This window comes from Halichondria panicea, chromosome 9, assembly GCF_963675165.1.
Source record: "Halichondria panicea chromosome 9, odHalPani1.1, whole genome shotgun sequence".
Taxonomy (NCBI): Eukaryota; Metazoa; Porifera; class Demospongiae; order Suberitida; family Halichondriidae; genus Halichondria; species Halichondria panicea.
This window is the reverse complement of record NC_087385.1, coordinates 4,598,379-4,613,807: the sequence shown is the minus strand read 5'-3', so window position 1 is coordinate 4,613,807 and position 15,429 is coordinate 4,598,379. Positions and strand designations below refer to the sequence as shown.

At 43.1% G+C, this 15,429-nt stretch overlaps 2 protein-coding genes across 2 annotated transcripts; both read left to right on the top strand.

Annotated features, from left to right (window-relative positions):
- The first annotated feature begins 12 nt into the window (after positions 1-12).
- On the top strand, positions 13-2,335 carry LOC135341736 (crooked neck-like protein 1). Its single transcript, XM_064538400.1, has 2 exons — positions 13-592; positions 663-2,335. The coding sequence occupies exons 1-2, from the start codon at positions 86-88 to the stop codon at positions 2,247-2,249; spliced, it is 2,094 nt and encodes a 697-aa protein (XP_064394470.1). The 5' UTR covers positions 13-85; the 3' UTR covers positions 2,250-2,335.
- A 46-nt stretch (positions 2,336-2,381) lies between these two features.
- On the top strand, positions 2,382-15,128 carry LOC135341734 (uncharacterized). The gene is made up of 15 exons (XM_064538398.1): positions 2,382-2,529; positions 5,677-7,564; positions 7,838-8,025; positions 10,537-10,725; positions 10,956-11,165; positions 11,481-11,639; positions 11,781-11,960; positions 12,062-12,166; positions 12,607-12,702; positions 13,392-13,553; positions 13,686-13,811; positions 13,920-14,001; positions 14,126-14,284; positions 14,372-14,482; positions 14,887-15,128. Exons 2-15 carry the CDS (start codon positions 5,689-5,691, stop codon positions 15,015-15,017), a joined length of 3,774 nt encoding a protein of 1,257 aa, XP_064394468.1. The 5' UTR covers positions 2,382-2,529; positions 5,677-5,688; the 3' UTR covers positions 15,018-15,128.
- The last annotated feature ends 301 nt before the right edge of the window (positions 15,129-15,429 follow it).

Genomic DNA, 15,429 nt, shown 5'->3' with positions numbered 1-15,429 from the left:
TAGCCGCCTAGCCTAGCGCCTAGCACCTACCATATCGCCACGTACGTACCTTTGTCGTATAAGCATATCGACAAGGGCTGTGACCATGGAGCCCCCTCCTGCTAAGAAAGCCAGGCTCCCCAAGTTCACCAAGGTCAAGAACAAAATGCCTGCGGAGATCCAAATCACAGCAGAGCAGCTCCTACAGGAAGCCGCTGCTACTAAACTCGAGAAACCACCATCCGCACCCAGACAGAAGGTCACCGATCCCGGAGAGTTGGCCGCGTTACAAATGCAAAAACGAAAAGAATTCGAAGACGACATACGAAAGAATCGAACGATGGTCAAGAATTGGGTCAAGTATGCAGCTTGGGAGGAGACTCAGAACCAGTATGAGCGTGCTCGCTCTGTGTACGAGAGAGGACTAGACGTGGACCATCGAAGCGTGACGATCTGGCTGAGGTATGCAGAGATGGAGATGAAGCACAAGCAGGTCAACCATGCCAGGAATATCTGGGACAGGGCAGTGACCATTCTACCGAGGGCCAACCAGTTCTGGTATAAGTACACGTACATGGAGGAGATGCTGGGGAATATTGCCGGAGCTAGACAGGTGCGGTAAAAGTAATGGTATCTGGATTGTACGCATTTTACACCACAATGTGTCCTCCACCTCTGTGCAGGTGTTTGAGCGCTGGATGGAATGGGAACCGGAAGAGCAGGCGTGGTTCTCGTTCATCAAGATGGAGATGCGATACAAAGAGGTTGATCGAGCACGACACATCTACGAGAGGTTTATTCAAATCCACCCCGAGATCAAAAATTGGACTCGATATGCACGCTTTGAAGAGCAGAATGGGTTTCTATCCAACGCTAGGAATGTGTTTGAGAGAGCCACAGAGTTCTTTGGTGACGATCACTTGGACGAATTTCTGTACATTGCTTTTGCCCGATTCGAAGAGAATGCACGAGAGTACGAACGAGCTCGGGTCATCTACAAACACGCTCTGGACATAATCCCAAAGCAGAACGCCCAGGATCTGTTTAAGGTTTACACACGCTTCGAGAAGAAGTTTGGAGATCGTGCCGGTATCGAGGATGTGATTATTAGCAAACGGAAGTTCCAATACGAAGAAGAGGTGAAAGCCAATCCGATGAATTACGATGCTTGGTTCGACTATATTCGGCTCATGGAAACTGAAGGCTCTCAAGAAATGATCCGTGAAGTGTACGAGAGGAGTATTGCAAATATTCCCCCGTCTCAAGAGAAGCGATTTTGGCGACGTTATGTCTATCTCTGGATTTACTATGCCCTCTACGAAGAGCTCACAGCTAAAGATATGGATCGCACACGACAAGTGTACCGAGCCTGCCTGGAAATCATCCCACACTCAAAGTTCACTTTCACCAAAATTTGGCTGATGTATGCTCAGTTTGAAATTCGACAGAAAGAAGTCACTGCTGCTAGAAAGGCTCTTGGATCAGCCATTGGAAAGTGCCCTAAGCCAAAGCTGTTTCGTGGCTATATCGAGTTGGAGCTTCAATTGAGAGAGTTTGATCGATGTCGCAAACTCTACGAGAAATTCTTGGAATTCAATCCAGCCAACTGCAGTACCTGGATAAAGTATTCGGAAGTTGAGACGATCCTTGGTGATGTGGAACGTGCCAGAGCCATCTTCGAACTTGCTATCAACCAACCGATGATGGATATGCCAGAGCTACTGTGGAAGGCCTACATTGACTTTGAAGTTGATCAGGAGGAGTTCCAAAATGTATGTGGATTGTATGAGCGACTTCTGGAGCGGACACAGCACATCAAGGTCTGGTTGAGTTATGCCAAATTCGAGGGGTCAACAGAATCTGACGATAGTGTTGAGAATGGCAGAAAAGTTTACGAACGAGCGAACAATACTCTCAAAAATACTAGCAATGGAGAAGAACGGTCGATGCTTTTGGAGGCTTGGAGAGACTTTGAGAAAACAAAAGGTGACCAGAACTCTCTTGAGGTTGTACAAAAGAAGATGCCTCGAAGGGTGAAAAAGAAACGCAAGCTATATCGAGACGACGGGGCTGATGCTGGCTGGGAGGAATACTGGGACTATGTGTTTCCAGAAGATGCCACATCTGCTCCTAATCTCAAGCTGCTGCAAATGGCAAGGATGTGGAAGCAAACCAAAGACGACAGTGGATCTGAGAGCGGAGGAGAGGTAGAGAAAGTTGATGATGCTGACACAGACAATTCTGATAGTGACTCCTCAGGAGAGAACTAAACTAATACTGTATGTACATTTTATTATGTGTATGACAATTAACTGTTAACTGAGCAATATTTTCATTTTTCTTGCGCATTATTATCTATCCTCCTCCCATAATTATATAAACACAGGAAGCGTATTAAATAATTAATGGGGGATGTTTTTATTTTATTTATTGCTTAGCTAGCTCATGCTCAAGCAGTAGATATATCGTATAGCTACGTTAGTGTGTCAAGAAGGGGCTGCTACCTGGTCTGCAACCTCCAGATATTTCTTATGACAGTGAGAGGTAGAGGTGAGTAACAACCTTAAATAGTGAGCTAGTAACCCGGTGCAATAAAATCATAATTATGGGGGATCTGTACATCTTGCTCTAGCTATATGTGCTTTACAACTAGTTCAATTTTCATTTATAAATAAGCCCTGGACAGCTGCATAGTTTGTAACAAACGTGCATACACTGTACTAGTACACTCTGTATTAATTTAACTACCAAGATCTAGATCTAGACTAAACTCTTGAATGCTCACATTGATCATCTGATGCACTTGATTCTTAAACCTACATGTACATGTATACTATAAACTTAGATATTCCGACAATTATGCAGTAAGATAAGGGACCTCCTGATTTGCAAATATAGTTACTCCACCCTCAATTTGATGATCTATTCTTTGCAAACTGTTGTTCTATGACAAGAATGTGAGCAAGGTTGTATACACTGTTGTTGTGGATGTATCCACGTATATTCTCTTGCCTTTTTAGTTGTTAACCAAATAATTCCCTTTCCGTTAGTCACAGCTTATCACCTTGTTTTAGACGCTAATTCTGCACATGTCTAGCAAATAATTATTTTGTGTGCCACATGTACGTACACAGAGATCAGATAATCGCCTACCTTGTAACCAGGAAACAAGGGCCTAGTTGTTTTTACCTCCAGCATTGCCTAAGTGTGTACAATATTTAGCTGAAAACAGTGATGTCTACAGCCAGTTTGTGCATCAGCCAGTAACTTGATTACACGTAGTAGGGGTGTCCATGTTGGCAGTGAGCCTGCCAGTTGACAGCAGCAGAGCTATGGTGTGTGTGCATGTACTGTGGGATATTTAGGTTGGTCGTGTGAATGATTGGATTTGATCCTTAAGTGAAACTATGGCAACTTGTAATGTTTGTGTTAAAACAAAGAATTTCATTTTAACAATGCCCAATCGGGTTTTTGGCACGTACTGTTGCCATTTTTAATTAATGTTTGTTTGATGGTGGTTATAGTAAACTGTAGATGTTCTATGAAAATTAGTAACTACGTTGGGATTGGTATTGAACACATATCTGATTGACACATTACAAACTTTCAGTTTTAGCGATTTTGATTAACTAAACTGTATTCGAAGGAGCCTGGTACATGTATATCCCATTGGGTTGTCCCCCCAATACACAGCTACAGTGTACGGCTTGCTCTGCCCACTCAACAGCCCTCTGTGGTGAGGAGAGCCTGTAGAGGTACTTAGCAACTACTTGAGCACTTACAACTGCTGGTACGGTATACACCACAAGATTGCATAGTAGCCTTACAACTTAATTGGTGGAATCAGATCAAAATATTTTAACCTAGGTTAGGCTGCTGCTGGTGAGGTAGTTGCTAGTAAACATGTTTCGGGAGACATTCAGTTATGTAGGAAATGCGTTATCTCATTCTAGCATGCAGCTGTGAGCATTCATATATATCCTGTGTTCCACCACGAGTAGTATATACTGGCACCGTGCTTCCTATGTTGTGTTGAGGAGGCTAGCTGTTTGAAATGAGCCTGTAGCCTGTATCTAATAGACCTCCATAGCAACACAACATATCTACTCCATTTAGCTTGTAGACAACACACAACATGGTGTGTCTAGGAGAAGAGCATGTCATAGTCCCAGTGTTTAGGTCCATTGTTAGCAGGTACAGTTGTATATATACCTATTCTTGAGCGTTAGGATCAGCTGTACGTACGTGTCATTGTTAAAAAATGTATCATATTTCTTCAACACTGTTAGAATGCATACACTAAATAACATACCTATGGAATTTCGTACACACGCGCATTGTAATCATTTGCAGGGAATTTAGGAATGTACTTCTTGCTCAAGCTCTTAAGTGCACTAGCGCCCTTACCAATTAACTGTATACATTCATTGTCTATATAGTTGTGCCATTGTTTGTATGGAAGGCAGTGTGTAGCAACTTATAGTATAAACAACTTGGTCTATATACACAAATATGCCCTTGAAACCTACCAATTTCTAAGTGACCAATAAAAACACTCTTGGCTACAAAGCACTTAAATGCATGGCGTAATATTGGTATTTCCCAGAGCATGCAATGCATACTAAAGTACATGCACCTGTCTGTATAGCATTGGTCAGAAATCTTGAAAACAAATGGCTTATCCTTCAACATGCCTATACTTGATCACCATTCAGTGTGTGTTTACAGTTTGTCTTGTAGAATGATAACAGTACACCATCGGTTGTCATAGCTATACAGGTTATGAGAGACTGATACCATTAAGTGAGCTAGGATAGAGCTTGTGTGTGTGTGGGTACATGTGCTCAAGCTAGATGCGTACTATAGCTGTGTGTGTGCGAGGGGGAGTGACTACACACACAGGGAGTGGTGCTTGTGTGTGGACACTAGCTGTGTGTGTGTGTGTGTGTGTGTGTGTGTGTGTGTGTGTGTGTGTGTGTGTGTGTGTGTGTGTGTGTGTGTGTGTGTGTTGTGTTGTGTGTGTGTGTGTGTGTGTGTGTGTGTGTGTGTGTGTGTGTGTGTGTGTGTGTGTGTGTGTGTGTGTGTGTGTGTGTGTGTGTGTGTGTGTGTGTGTGTGTGTGTGTGTGTGTGTGTGTGTGTGTGTGTGTGTGTGTGTGTGTGTGTGTGTGTGTGTGTGTGTGTGTGTGTGTGTGTGTGTGTGTGTGTGTGTGTGAGAGGGGGAATGACTGCACACACAGGGAGTGGTGCTTGCGTGTGGGTACTAGCTGTGTGTGTAAGTGATTCCACACAGGGAGTGGTGCTTGTGTGTGGGTACTAGCTGTGTGTGGGTGAGGGGGAGTGACTGCACACACAGGGAGTGGTGCTTGTGTGTGGGTACTAGCTGTGTGTGGGTGAGGGGGAGTGACTGCACACACAGGGAGTGGTGCTTGTGAACAGGGCCTTTTGCAGACATACAACACAGCTATGCACCCCGACAACAGAAACCTATGGTGTTACTGTCAACTGATAGTTATAAGCCCATATAAAGAACTTCAAATTGTGTGTTATGATGCATATGATATGCACAAATCACTTGTGAGTGCTTATCGATCTCATACGTGTGTATATACTAGTACACTATTATACCCACGGTGAATAGAAACATCCCTTTGTCCTGAGACCAACTGATTCATCACAATATTTGTACTTTCCATGCAGGAAACTACTACCATGACAGACACTGCACGTAGGAAGGATTTGATCTACCCGACTAGCGACACACAGGCCATGAACAGTGCTCAGTTTGAGAGTGACTCCACACCAAGCCCAACACACCAACACAACGGCATGCTACCCCACAAATCTCCCACCACTATTGACGTCGACAATGGGTTCAGCAGCGAAGAGGAAGTCGAAAAAGGGAGCGAGGTCTTCGGAATATCTCGAAGCTGTGGGCAAGCAGAGCTCAAGAAACTGAGAAAAGAATTGAATGACAAGCAATTGACAGGGAAGTATATCGAGCTACCGATGAGTCAAGATCTGATAAGTGATGAAAGGGTCCAGTCTACATACACTCTGTTTACAAAGCATGGCTCGAAATCGTTACCTCGACACAAGTCAGCTAGTGTCTCTATAGATCTAGACACAACAAGCCCCCCACGCACCTCGATGAGCAATCATTCTTCACCTTCAGACTCGTCTTACCTGTCACCATTGAGAAATAATGTTCGTTCCGCTAGTCCCGATATTGGAAGGAAAATACAGTCGAATCCTTTCTTTGTACAAGATCGAATATCTCGTTCTAATGTCGACCGACAGAGGCTAGACAGTGCCCCTGCAAATATGAGTTTGAAAGTTAAAGGCACCACTGAGGTTCGTAGCAGCTCATCTCTCTCCACTACACCTTCATTGAGCACTTCCAAGAGCTTCAGTCATAACATAGGTAACCAAGTGAGGGACTCAGCAGACCCACTAGCATCAGTCAACATTCAGAGTCGAATCAGGTTATGGGCAGACAAAGAGAAGGAAGCAAGCGAGATTAAAGAACTCGAGCGTATCAAAAGCCCAATTTCGCAAAAAAGTACTAACTCTCCTAGCCCGCAAAAAAGTAGATCGAACACACCTACGAAAAAAGTAGATGATTCAATCAGTTCATCCAAGATCCCAGTCAAGGATGTAGAACATTCAAACAAGAAAGTCAACAAGCACAAAAATTCACTCGGAGATGGAAAGACCTCCCCCCCCAGTCCTAGCAGAAGTCCATCCAAGGATTCACGATCACGGTCTGGCAGTAAAGAAAGCTCCAGCGAGCTAAGCCCTGAGGCATCTCCCAAAAAGAGTCGTTGGAAACTCAAGTCTCCTCTATTTAGACGAAAGAAAGCCTCCGACAGTCTAAGTTTTGACAGTGAGCAAAGTGATGAGAGCACACTATCAGGGAGCAACGAGAAGTTGGAGACGAACAAGAAAACTCGCAATAGGTCGAAGAGAAAGGCTGTCAAAAAGAGACTGAGCGATGCATTCGGTTTGCCCAGGTCAAATAGCGAGTCGAAAACTGCAGTCGATGATCAAGCAATCCCTACAAGCAAGCCACCGCTACCTGATACTGAGTTCAGGAAGAGATCGACTTCACTGGGTCCCAAACAACGAATAAGGACTAACCAACGAAGAGCCACTTCTCAACCAGACATTCACAAGCACTCTGTACACTCCCCAGAAATGGAAGGGGACTACATGATTGTGATATCTAAACATCTTGACCCAGAGACACAGACAATTATTGTGACCAACAAAGATGCATTGCCAAACAGCAACGTCGTTTTGAGGGAAGAGAAAGGACGAAAGGATGCTGAGACTAAAACTAAAACCATCTCTAGAGATATTCGTGACATAATCAATTCTCTGGGCACAAGCAATCTAGATATTGACAAAAGTGAGGCAGTCAGTGAGAGTGTGTTGAGTCCTGAACTGGAGAGTGTGCTTGAGCAGACGGCCTCGGAATCACAGCTGGACGTTGTTATCAGCCCCCCACCCCCTCTTGCTGACAACGGTGGTCTAGTGAGAGTTCCCAGTCTGTTCAGTGAGGATGACGAAACATTCATATCAGGAGGTGAGTGTATTTGATCCTAGTCAGTTTATATTTGCATCCTTTATACCAGTTTCTGTTAAAAGTAGAACTACTGGTCAGTTTAGGTGACCCTTTACCAGATGATAGCCACTACACGAAAGTTATGTTGTCTGTTTGATGATCTTTACAGGATTAAAAAGGGTCAACTAATACACTTATACAAATCACTCATGCTCATAATGTTTATACATTGAAAGTCCTTACCTATTATGCATGTACTAAAGTGATTCACTACTGTGCTGCCATGTCCCCTAGGTGGCAGTGCGATGGATCCCCTGATGATGGACCCCCTGATGAGCGACCCCCTGATGAGCAGCCTGGACATTGGTCCTATCCAGAGAGCGGCCATCAAGAGACGACTGAGCGACAACATCAAAGCCACTCATAGCACCAAGCTCAAATTAGGTCCAAGGACTGTCAGTCTCTCCCCAACTGAGGAAGATGTAAGTCTCTATGTTTGTTTACACTACCGTAAGAGGGTTGTTTGTATTTTTATAGTGTACATGTACATTATTATATATGTACGTGGCTTGTATTATAATTAGAGCACTGTTGTGTAGTTGTGGTGTGCAGTGATTTGTTTATAACATAGGTTTCAGCTTCATTGAAATGCCCATACATTGGTAGGCTATATTTGTAGTTTCATGGCTATGTATGCATGTTGTCATAATTATGTTGTGGCCATCGTGATCCACTATGAGTTGAAATTCATGCTCTGAGGCTGCTAAGGATTCCTGCATGCAATGGATGATTAGTCATTTGCAAGAGTGTGCATGTACTACATAACTTCCCACAATTGGTAAATACTTATTAGTAGCTTGCCCTGCTTGATGCTAAGCACCGTTTTCAGTAGTCAGTGAGAAGACCTAGCTGGTAGTCAAGGAAATCTGACTGTGTACTACTACACGTAGCTGTACGTGCTATTGCTAGAGTAGTTTTGTTCTGTTGGTATCCAGTTTAGTATACACTAGAAGTAATTTCTAAAGAGTTGTTTTAACACAAGCAGTTGGGAAAGTGTATAGGTAGCAGATCAGCTTGTGTTATCAGTCTAATTGAAAGTAAACATTGTCAAGCGAACTCTACCAGCAATCGTCAACCAGTCACGCTAGTGAACAGAGATGACTAGGCAAATAGAAATTAGAGTAGACAGTGTAAGGAGTATGTGTGCCTCATCCCTAGCTAGAACTAGTGCTGGCTCTGGTTATAATGTTGCTAATCATCGGTTTACACTCTATGAAGACCAGATATTGAAAGCCATACATGACTTGTCTGATCTCTTGGCAGAAACTAGTGCTGTAAGTTGATTCTTCTTGTACTGTGGTTAGTTTGTTAGTTTGTCTGCCTAGCTGTCAATGTGCTCCCATATTACAAGTTTTGAATGGCATGGTGTTTGACACTCTATTGGGGTACTGCAGATTACTAAATGTCAGTATGTTAAGCAGTATGCACGTGTAGTTAATGCTTCAGTGTGTTTAATTAAGTGTGCATGTATTGCAGACCTGTTAACAGTACTGTGTTTGTTTGTCTGTATTATCGATGGTGGACCTTTTAAGATGGCCAATAAAGCTTTACACTGAAAGTTCTTCAGTACTGTTCCTGTGAGGTAATAGCTCTAATGTTGTGTACTTGTATATTGGCCAATTAGTACATGATGAACTAACTTCCTGTTTTGGCACCTGCGAGGCTTCACTTGTAGCTAAGTTAGGATGAGCTTTCAGTTGATTATACAGTACGTGCGAAAATAGTCAGCTAGTTGGAGCCAGGGTCCGCTTGCAGAGTTACTTGATCAAGACATTCTACTGGTGAGTTGCATGCACAATGACAGCTTCAGTTCACTGCACAGTATGTAGCAAGCCCATGCCAAGCTTTAGATCAGACTGAGTATGTGAGTGTGTTCAGTTCTAACTAGCTAATAGTGTTATTTCCTAGCTAGAGAATATTGTAAAGCTTTTGCACCTGCAATAGTTTACAGCCCTGCATCTGCATGTGCATGTCCATTTTGCATCATAAATGCTGCAGTTGCAATGCAAAGTCTTCCCCATGAAATGACATGAGCACGCTGCATCAGCTCATCGTAATTGATACTTGCATCTCAAGTAACAAGTTTCTATGGATTGGCATGGAATACCACTCGTACCATCTCGTGACATTTTCTGATAGCCCGATTTGTTACGCTACGTGATTTTGTCTCCTACTTGTGTTACATGCCTATTAGTATTGTAATGCAATAGTCCACTTATCGCAGAAGTGTCAGTATGACAAGTTTTCTGGTTGTGAAATGTTTGGGACAAGTTTCAAACACTATCGGTACCCAAATTTCTCTTGAAACAGTGTACGCCAACAGTTTGTGAACGAAATCATTCGTGCGATCCTCCTCTTGTCCTAAGTGACAGTAATTGTTGCTTATAGCTTTGTCTTCTATGCCATGTACCGCTAATTATCTTCTAGCCATAGTGTGAGGGGCTTGTGCCAACACTGGCCGGTTATTGTGGCTCCTAGGGCAGTTTGTGTGCACAATAATGGTCCCAGCCTCTGGTGCCAGGTGCTGCAGTGTTTGGCTGTATCACTGTTATAATCTAGTTAGCTAATTTTCACTGTTGATGCTGTTGATGCTGTTGATGCTGTCGACTGTGTCGTCATTTACAAGGCTAGTTAGCACTCTTCTAGCCAGCTGCACTAAGGTGTCATTGTTTCTACAGAGTGCATAAGTGTGTACCTGGATATGATCTAGTTCTGTTCCTGCTTGTGACAGGCTTCTGTTGTGTGACTGCTATACTTTATAAATGGTGGTTGTGGCTAATGTCATGTTTCCCTATTACTCTTTCCGTGGGATTTTGGCTACTTCAATTTCAGCTACTTTAATTTCAGCTTCACAGTGAAGCTGTACAATTTATAGTTATGCATTGTGTGACAAGAATTGTTAATTTACCCCCTATATAATTATATATGTGCAGACCTCTGACGGAGTAATAGCCACATCGCTGATGTACGCTGACGCAGTGTGGGACAGAGTAGCCCTAGATGAGGATGAGCTCAGCTTCGGTGTGGGGGATGCCATTGAGATCCTCAACATGACCGACGATGTCTGGTGGTACGGGAGTGTGAACTCTGCCAATGGATGGTTTCCAGCTTCATTTGTCCGAGTAAGTACCTTCCTGCTCTTACACTAGGGTCTCTTTCCTACCACGGTACTGCATGTAGAATGTAAATGCGTGTGCATTCCTATAGCATGAGGCTGTGTGTACCAACAGGTCAATGACCTTTGTGCAAACACATTCAGTTTAAAACCTTATTCAGAGTCTTCTATCCCAAGTATATACGTATGATTTCTACTCTACATATCTGTCAAAATCACCAATTGTTCACCCCTCAGCTGCGCATTGGTCAAGACTCTGACGAGGACAATGACTCAGTGATCAGTACGGATCCCCCCTCCTCCCCTTCCGCCCATGATACCCCACCCCCTCCACAGCCCACCACCCTTCCACCAAAGACAGAGGACACACCCTCAGAGGACGCACCCTCAGAGGACAAACTGGGAGAGCTAGCATCGGAAGAGAAGAGACGGCCCTCCAGACATCAGGTGAGTATGTGTGGGAGCTGCACAACACATTGTGTTTTTCTGGGTGGTATATGTGTTTGCAAGAAGAAAGCATTCAAAGAAGCCAACATCAGCCATTCTTTCTTTATGTTGGGTAATTAGAGAGTTCCTTTATTACGCCTTAAGATCAGAATATGCTTACCCAGAAATTTCTTGCATGAATAGCAGTAATTGGTACATTCTCCTTTGATAGTAATATATAAGGAGAGTTCATACACCCTGTTACTAATAATTCATTGCAATGGTGTGTGTAAGTTGCATTAACTATCATGACTATGCTGTTTTGCTTCACTATAGAGTGGCTCTTCTGTGCACAGACGTATGACCATCCGTCGCAAAGACTCTGCACCCTCTCTGCCTCGAAAGTTGACCTCTAATGAAGTGAGGGCAAAGGTCATTGAAGAGATTCTCAACACTGAGAGGGACTATGTCAAACACCTGGAGGACATTATTGAGGTATGCTATTAGCCTATACGAAGTGGTAGTAACGTCATTACCTACATGTGTATGTGAGATGTTTCCGTGTTAATCGACTTATGAACTTAATTCATTATGAGATTTGTCTAATACCACCCCCTCACTCTATACACAATACAGGGCTATGTCAAGAGGTGCCTAGGGTACAACAAGCTGTTTGACAACGAAAAGGTGGACACCATTTTCTCCAACATTGAAGCAATCTATACCTTCCAGAGAGACTTTCTTCGCGAGTTGGAGTCCAGCATCAACCACGACAAAATAGAGGACTCCCAGATCGGAGAGGTCTTTGTCAATAACGTAAATATGATATAAATTTACTGATATAGAATACTTAATGCGGCCTCCACTAATGTAAATGAGAGTGCATGATGACCAACTTGTTTGTGCCTCATTTGCAGAGACATGAGTTCGACATCTATGGCCAGTATTGCAACAACCACCCCCATGCTGTCAACGAGATGAACCAGCTACAGGAAAACGAGCAATACAAATTCTTCTTTGAAGTGAGGAATTGATACAAACACTGTGTATGACTCACACATGAGCTTATGGTTGTTGTATATTGATGGGGGTTCTGTGAAAATATCAGTACTCACTGTCGATTTTGAGATGTTTACAGTCGCATGCGAGGCAGCTGCCTCCAATTAGTTTCACATAGTGTTGTGCTAGCTGAGTTCATAGCTCTTGGCAACCTCCGTGGCTTATATCACAATAGTTGTTTACATTCCAAAGTTGTGGTGTGACAATCATTCACCCGTAAGCACTTACATTGCTATTGTAGTCCATGTGGCCTTGTCAGCGTGTGTGTGTGCGTACGTGTGTGTGTGTGTGTGTGCGTGTGCGTGTGTATGCGTGTGTTTGTATGGCTAACCTAAACTTACTTTGCTCGCTCGACTCCCTTTGAAATTAACCCATTATATTGTATCAATATCTTATCACTCAGAGCTGTCGACTGTTGAGGAACTTGCAGGACATCTCTCTGGAGGGCTTCCTCCTCACCCCAGTGCAGAAGATCTGCAAGTACCCTCTACAACTGACAGTAAGTAAGGTGTCTGGGAATAGATGAATACAGTGTCCTAAAGTTTATTGGTGGGTGCTGTTTGAGGGTTGTATGTAATTTTAACTTTAGCTCTCGATTGCTTTGTGGAGTGACAAAGACTTTGAATCAATGAGCATTTGTTGCAGTGTCAGTTGAGATATAAGCTTGCTTATACTGATTAACATTCAATAGTGAACCTGGTTTGATTGCCTTGGACCACACACAAAGGTAGCCCCTGTGTGTGCTTTGTGTTTGTATGGCACACCTGCAGCCCACAGCCTTTGTCTACTGAAGAGCTTTGTATGTTGTGGGTGGCCCAGGTTGTCTTATGTGGGAGGCCTGCATCTGGGCTCAATAGGTCACTGATAGTAGAGTTCCCATTACTGTAATACCATTACACTGTTTTGTCTTCTCCAGTAATCTCTTCCTTATGTGTGTCAGTATAAACCCCAGGTGGTCACTAATTGTGTTACAGTATCTTAATCACTCCATACAGCCAAGGCACACCCCTTGTTTGTTTTGCCCAATTTGTACTTAATGAATTTATGATATCCAATGATTTGTACACAATATAATGTACTGTACATGTACATGCTGCTATAGGTTCTAGCAAACACACGAGCATGGAACTACAGCATGTGTATGTGTTCGTGTGACTACTTTACCGGGCCCCTCTATAATTATTGCAGGAGCTACTCAAGTACACGAGTGAGGACCATCCAGACCACTCCCACATAGTTGCAGCTCGGGATGCCATGCGAGAGGTAGCGTTGCACATCAACGAAATGAAGAGGAGAATGGAGAACATTGGCAAGATCGGGCGTTGGCAGGCGACCATCGAGGGATGGAAGGTGTGTGTATGTGTGTGTGAGGGGGTTTGTGTAATACTAATGAATGTGTTATAGACTGTGGTTAACTGACTGACGCAGTGTATATATTACATTACGTATCAGTATGGTCAACTGTTGTACTGCTATATACAGGGAGAGGATATACTGGCCTCCAGCTCTCAGATGCTGCGTTGTGGAGAGCTGCACAAGATCTCTAAGGGACACTCACAAGAGAGACATTTCTTCCTTTTTGATCATCAGCTCATCTACTGCAAAAAGGTCAGTTTTTATGTAAACAGGATCTTAGTTATATAAAGTTTCAGATTACGTTTCAGTCTGTTTTTGATTAGTGCATGCATGGCTTTATCTGATGTCTTGTCTCCTTAGGATGCTATTGGTGGCAAACTAACGTACAAAGGAAGAGTCTATCTTGACCAGTGTCAGGTCACAGACATGGATGACGGAAAAGGTATTTAAACTAAATTGTATATGACAAGTACTTGTGCAGTGTTACGTAGGACCATACACTTGTAAAAAAGGCCATTGGCTAAAATTCAACTTTAAAACTATCCCTTCTGTGTTCACCCGTGCAGCACAACACAGTGGCAGTGTTGTCAAGAACTCATGGCGTATGAAGAACAAAGACAAGGACAAGTGGTACATCATCTTTGCCAAGAGTTCCGAGGATAAGAGAGACTGGATGGACAGCTTCGAGAAAGAGAGGGAGCTTGTCAAGGACGATGAGGAAAAAAGTGAGCTACTTCATTAATACCAAACTATTTCTCTAAGAAAATTGTTGTGAGTAAGAGTCTAACTTGATGTAAATTTTCCTCTCTCAGAGTTCCATGTCTCTTTGAAGATGAAGCGATCGGCTGTTGCCTTGACTTCCAGTTCAGAGCAGCTGAGAAGAGGAAGGAGAAAAAGCAGCACAACTCCTGTCAAGGGTCGTGGTACGTCCTCTCACTGTGTGTTCTTATATACTGTAGCCTTTTATGTACTGTTGTCTCTTGTAGGGTAGAGTTAGTGTACTGTGGTCTTTCTTATGTGCTGTTGTCTCTTACCATTGTGTACTGTGATAATTAATTTCTGTTGCTCAAAGCCAAATGCTTCTCTAATTGATGTGTACAGAGCCTATAGTGTGGTCCCATGATTCCCACCAGTGTACAGTGTTGGTTAAATTGATTTGTGTTTTCTGCTACAATTTTTAAGTGAGGTTGTACTGTGGTGGGTCTCTTATGTACATGTCCTATGGTTTGGACTGCCAGTGACTGGTCCTAGTACTGTGGCTTCTATGCACTGAATTTGTGCTTCTTCTATTAATATAACCTTCACAACACACCTGCACACTTTACAGCGAATCTCTTGGAATCTGTGGACAGTGGCACAAGACACAAGCTGAGTGCTCAGAGACTAGTAGTGTCAGCAAGTAGTCCTCAAGTAAAGAGCAAAACTGCTAGCAAAAAGAAACGAGGCAGTAATAGTTAGCATTATTTTGCGTAAGGTCTGTCTGTTTGTGATTTGTGTCTCTGTCATGTCAGTCACATTTGTATATACTTTGTATCAGAAGTCAACAATCATGATAATTATATCAAGGGACATTGCTTTTGGTAATAAGGTTTACGTAAAACTCTTATAGATCTCATCATGTATCTCTGCGCGGCAGGGAAGAACAGATGATGATGATCTGGCACAGCTATGTGTGTGTTAGGGGGTACTTCTGAACTAACTTTTGCATTTCGTCATTCCCATTTGGCCATCTAAAACATCGATTATATGGGCTTGGCCTGAAGACGGACCACACCCAATTTCTATAATTACGTGTAAAGAAGTTCCGCTGTATGAGATAAGCTTTTGAAATTTCCTCTATGCAAAGATAATCATCTGCAACCAGTTTTTC

Excerpts from the sequence above, each read along its gene's own strand:
- LOC135341736 (XM_064538400.1), top strand. The coding sequence starts at position 86 with ATGGAGCCCCCTCCTGCTAAGAAAGCCAGGCTCCCCAAGTTCACCAAG. Across the intron at positions 593-662 it reads ATATTGCCGGAGCTAGACAG|GTGTTTGAGCGCTGGATGGA; the intron begins GTGCGGTAAAAG and ends ACCTCTGTGCAG.
- LOC135341734 (XM_064538398.1), top strand. The coding sequence starts at position 5,689 with ATGACAGACACTGCACGTAGGAAGGATTTGATCTACCCGACTAGCGAC. Across the intron at positions 14,002-14,125 it reads AGACATGGATGACGGAAAAG|CACAACACAGTGGCAGTGTT; the intron begins GTATTTAAACTA and ends TCACCCGTGCAG. Across the intron at positions 14,285-14,371 it reads CAAGGACGATGAGGAAAAAA|AGTTCCATGTCTCTTTGAAG; the intron begins GTGAGCTACTTC and ends TTCCTCTCTCAG.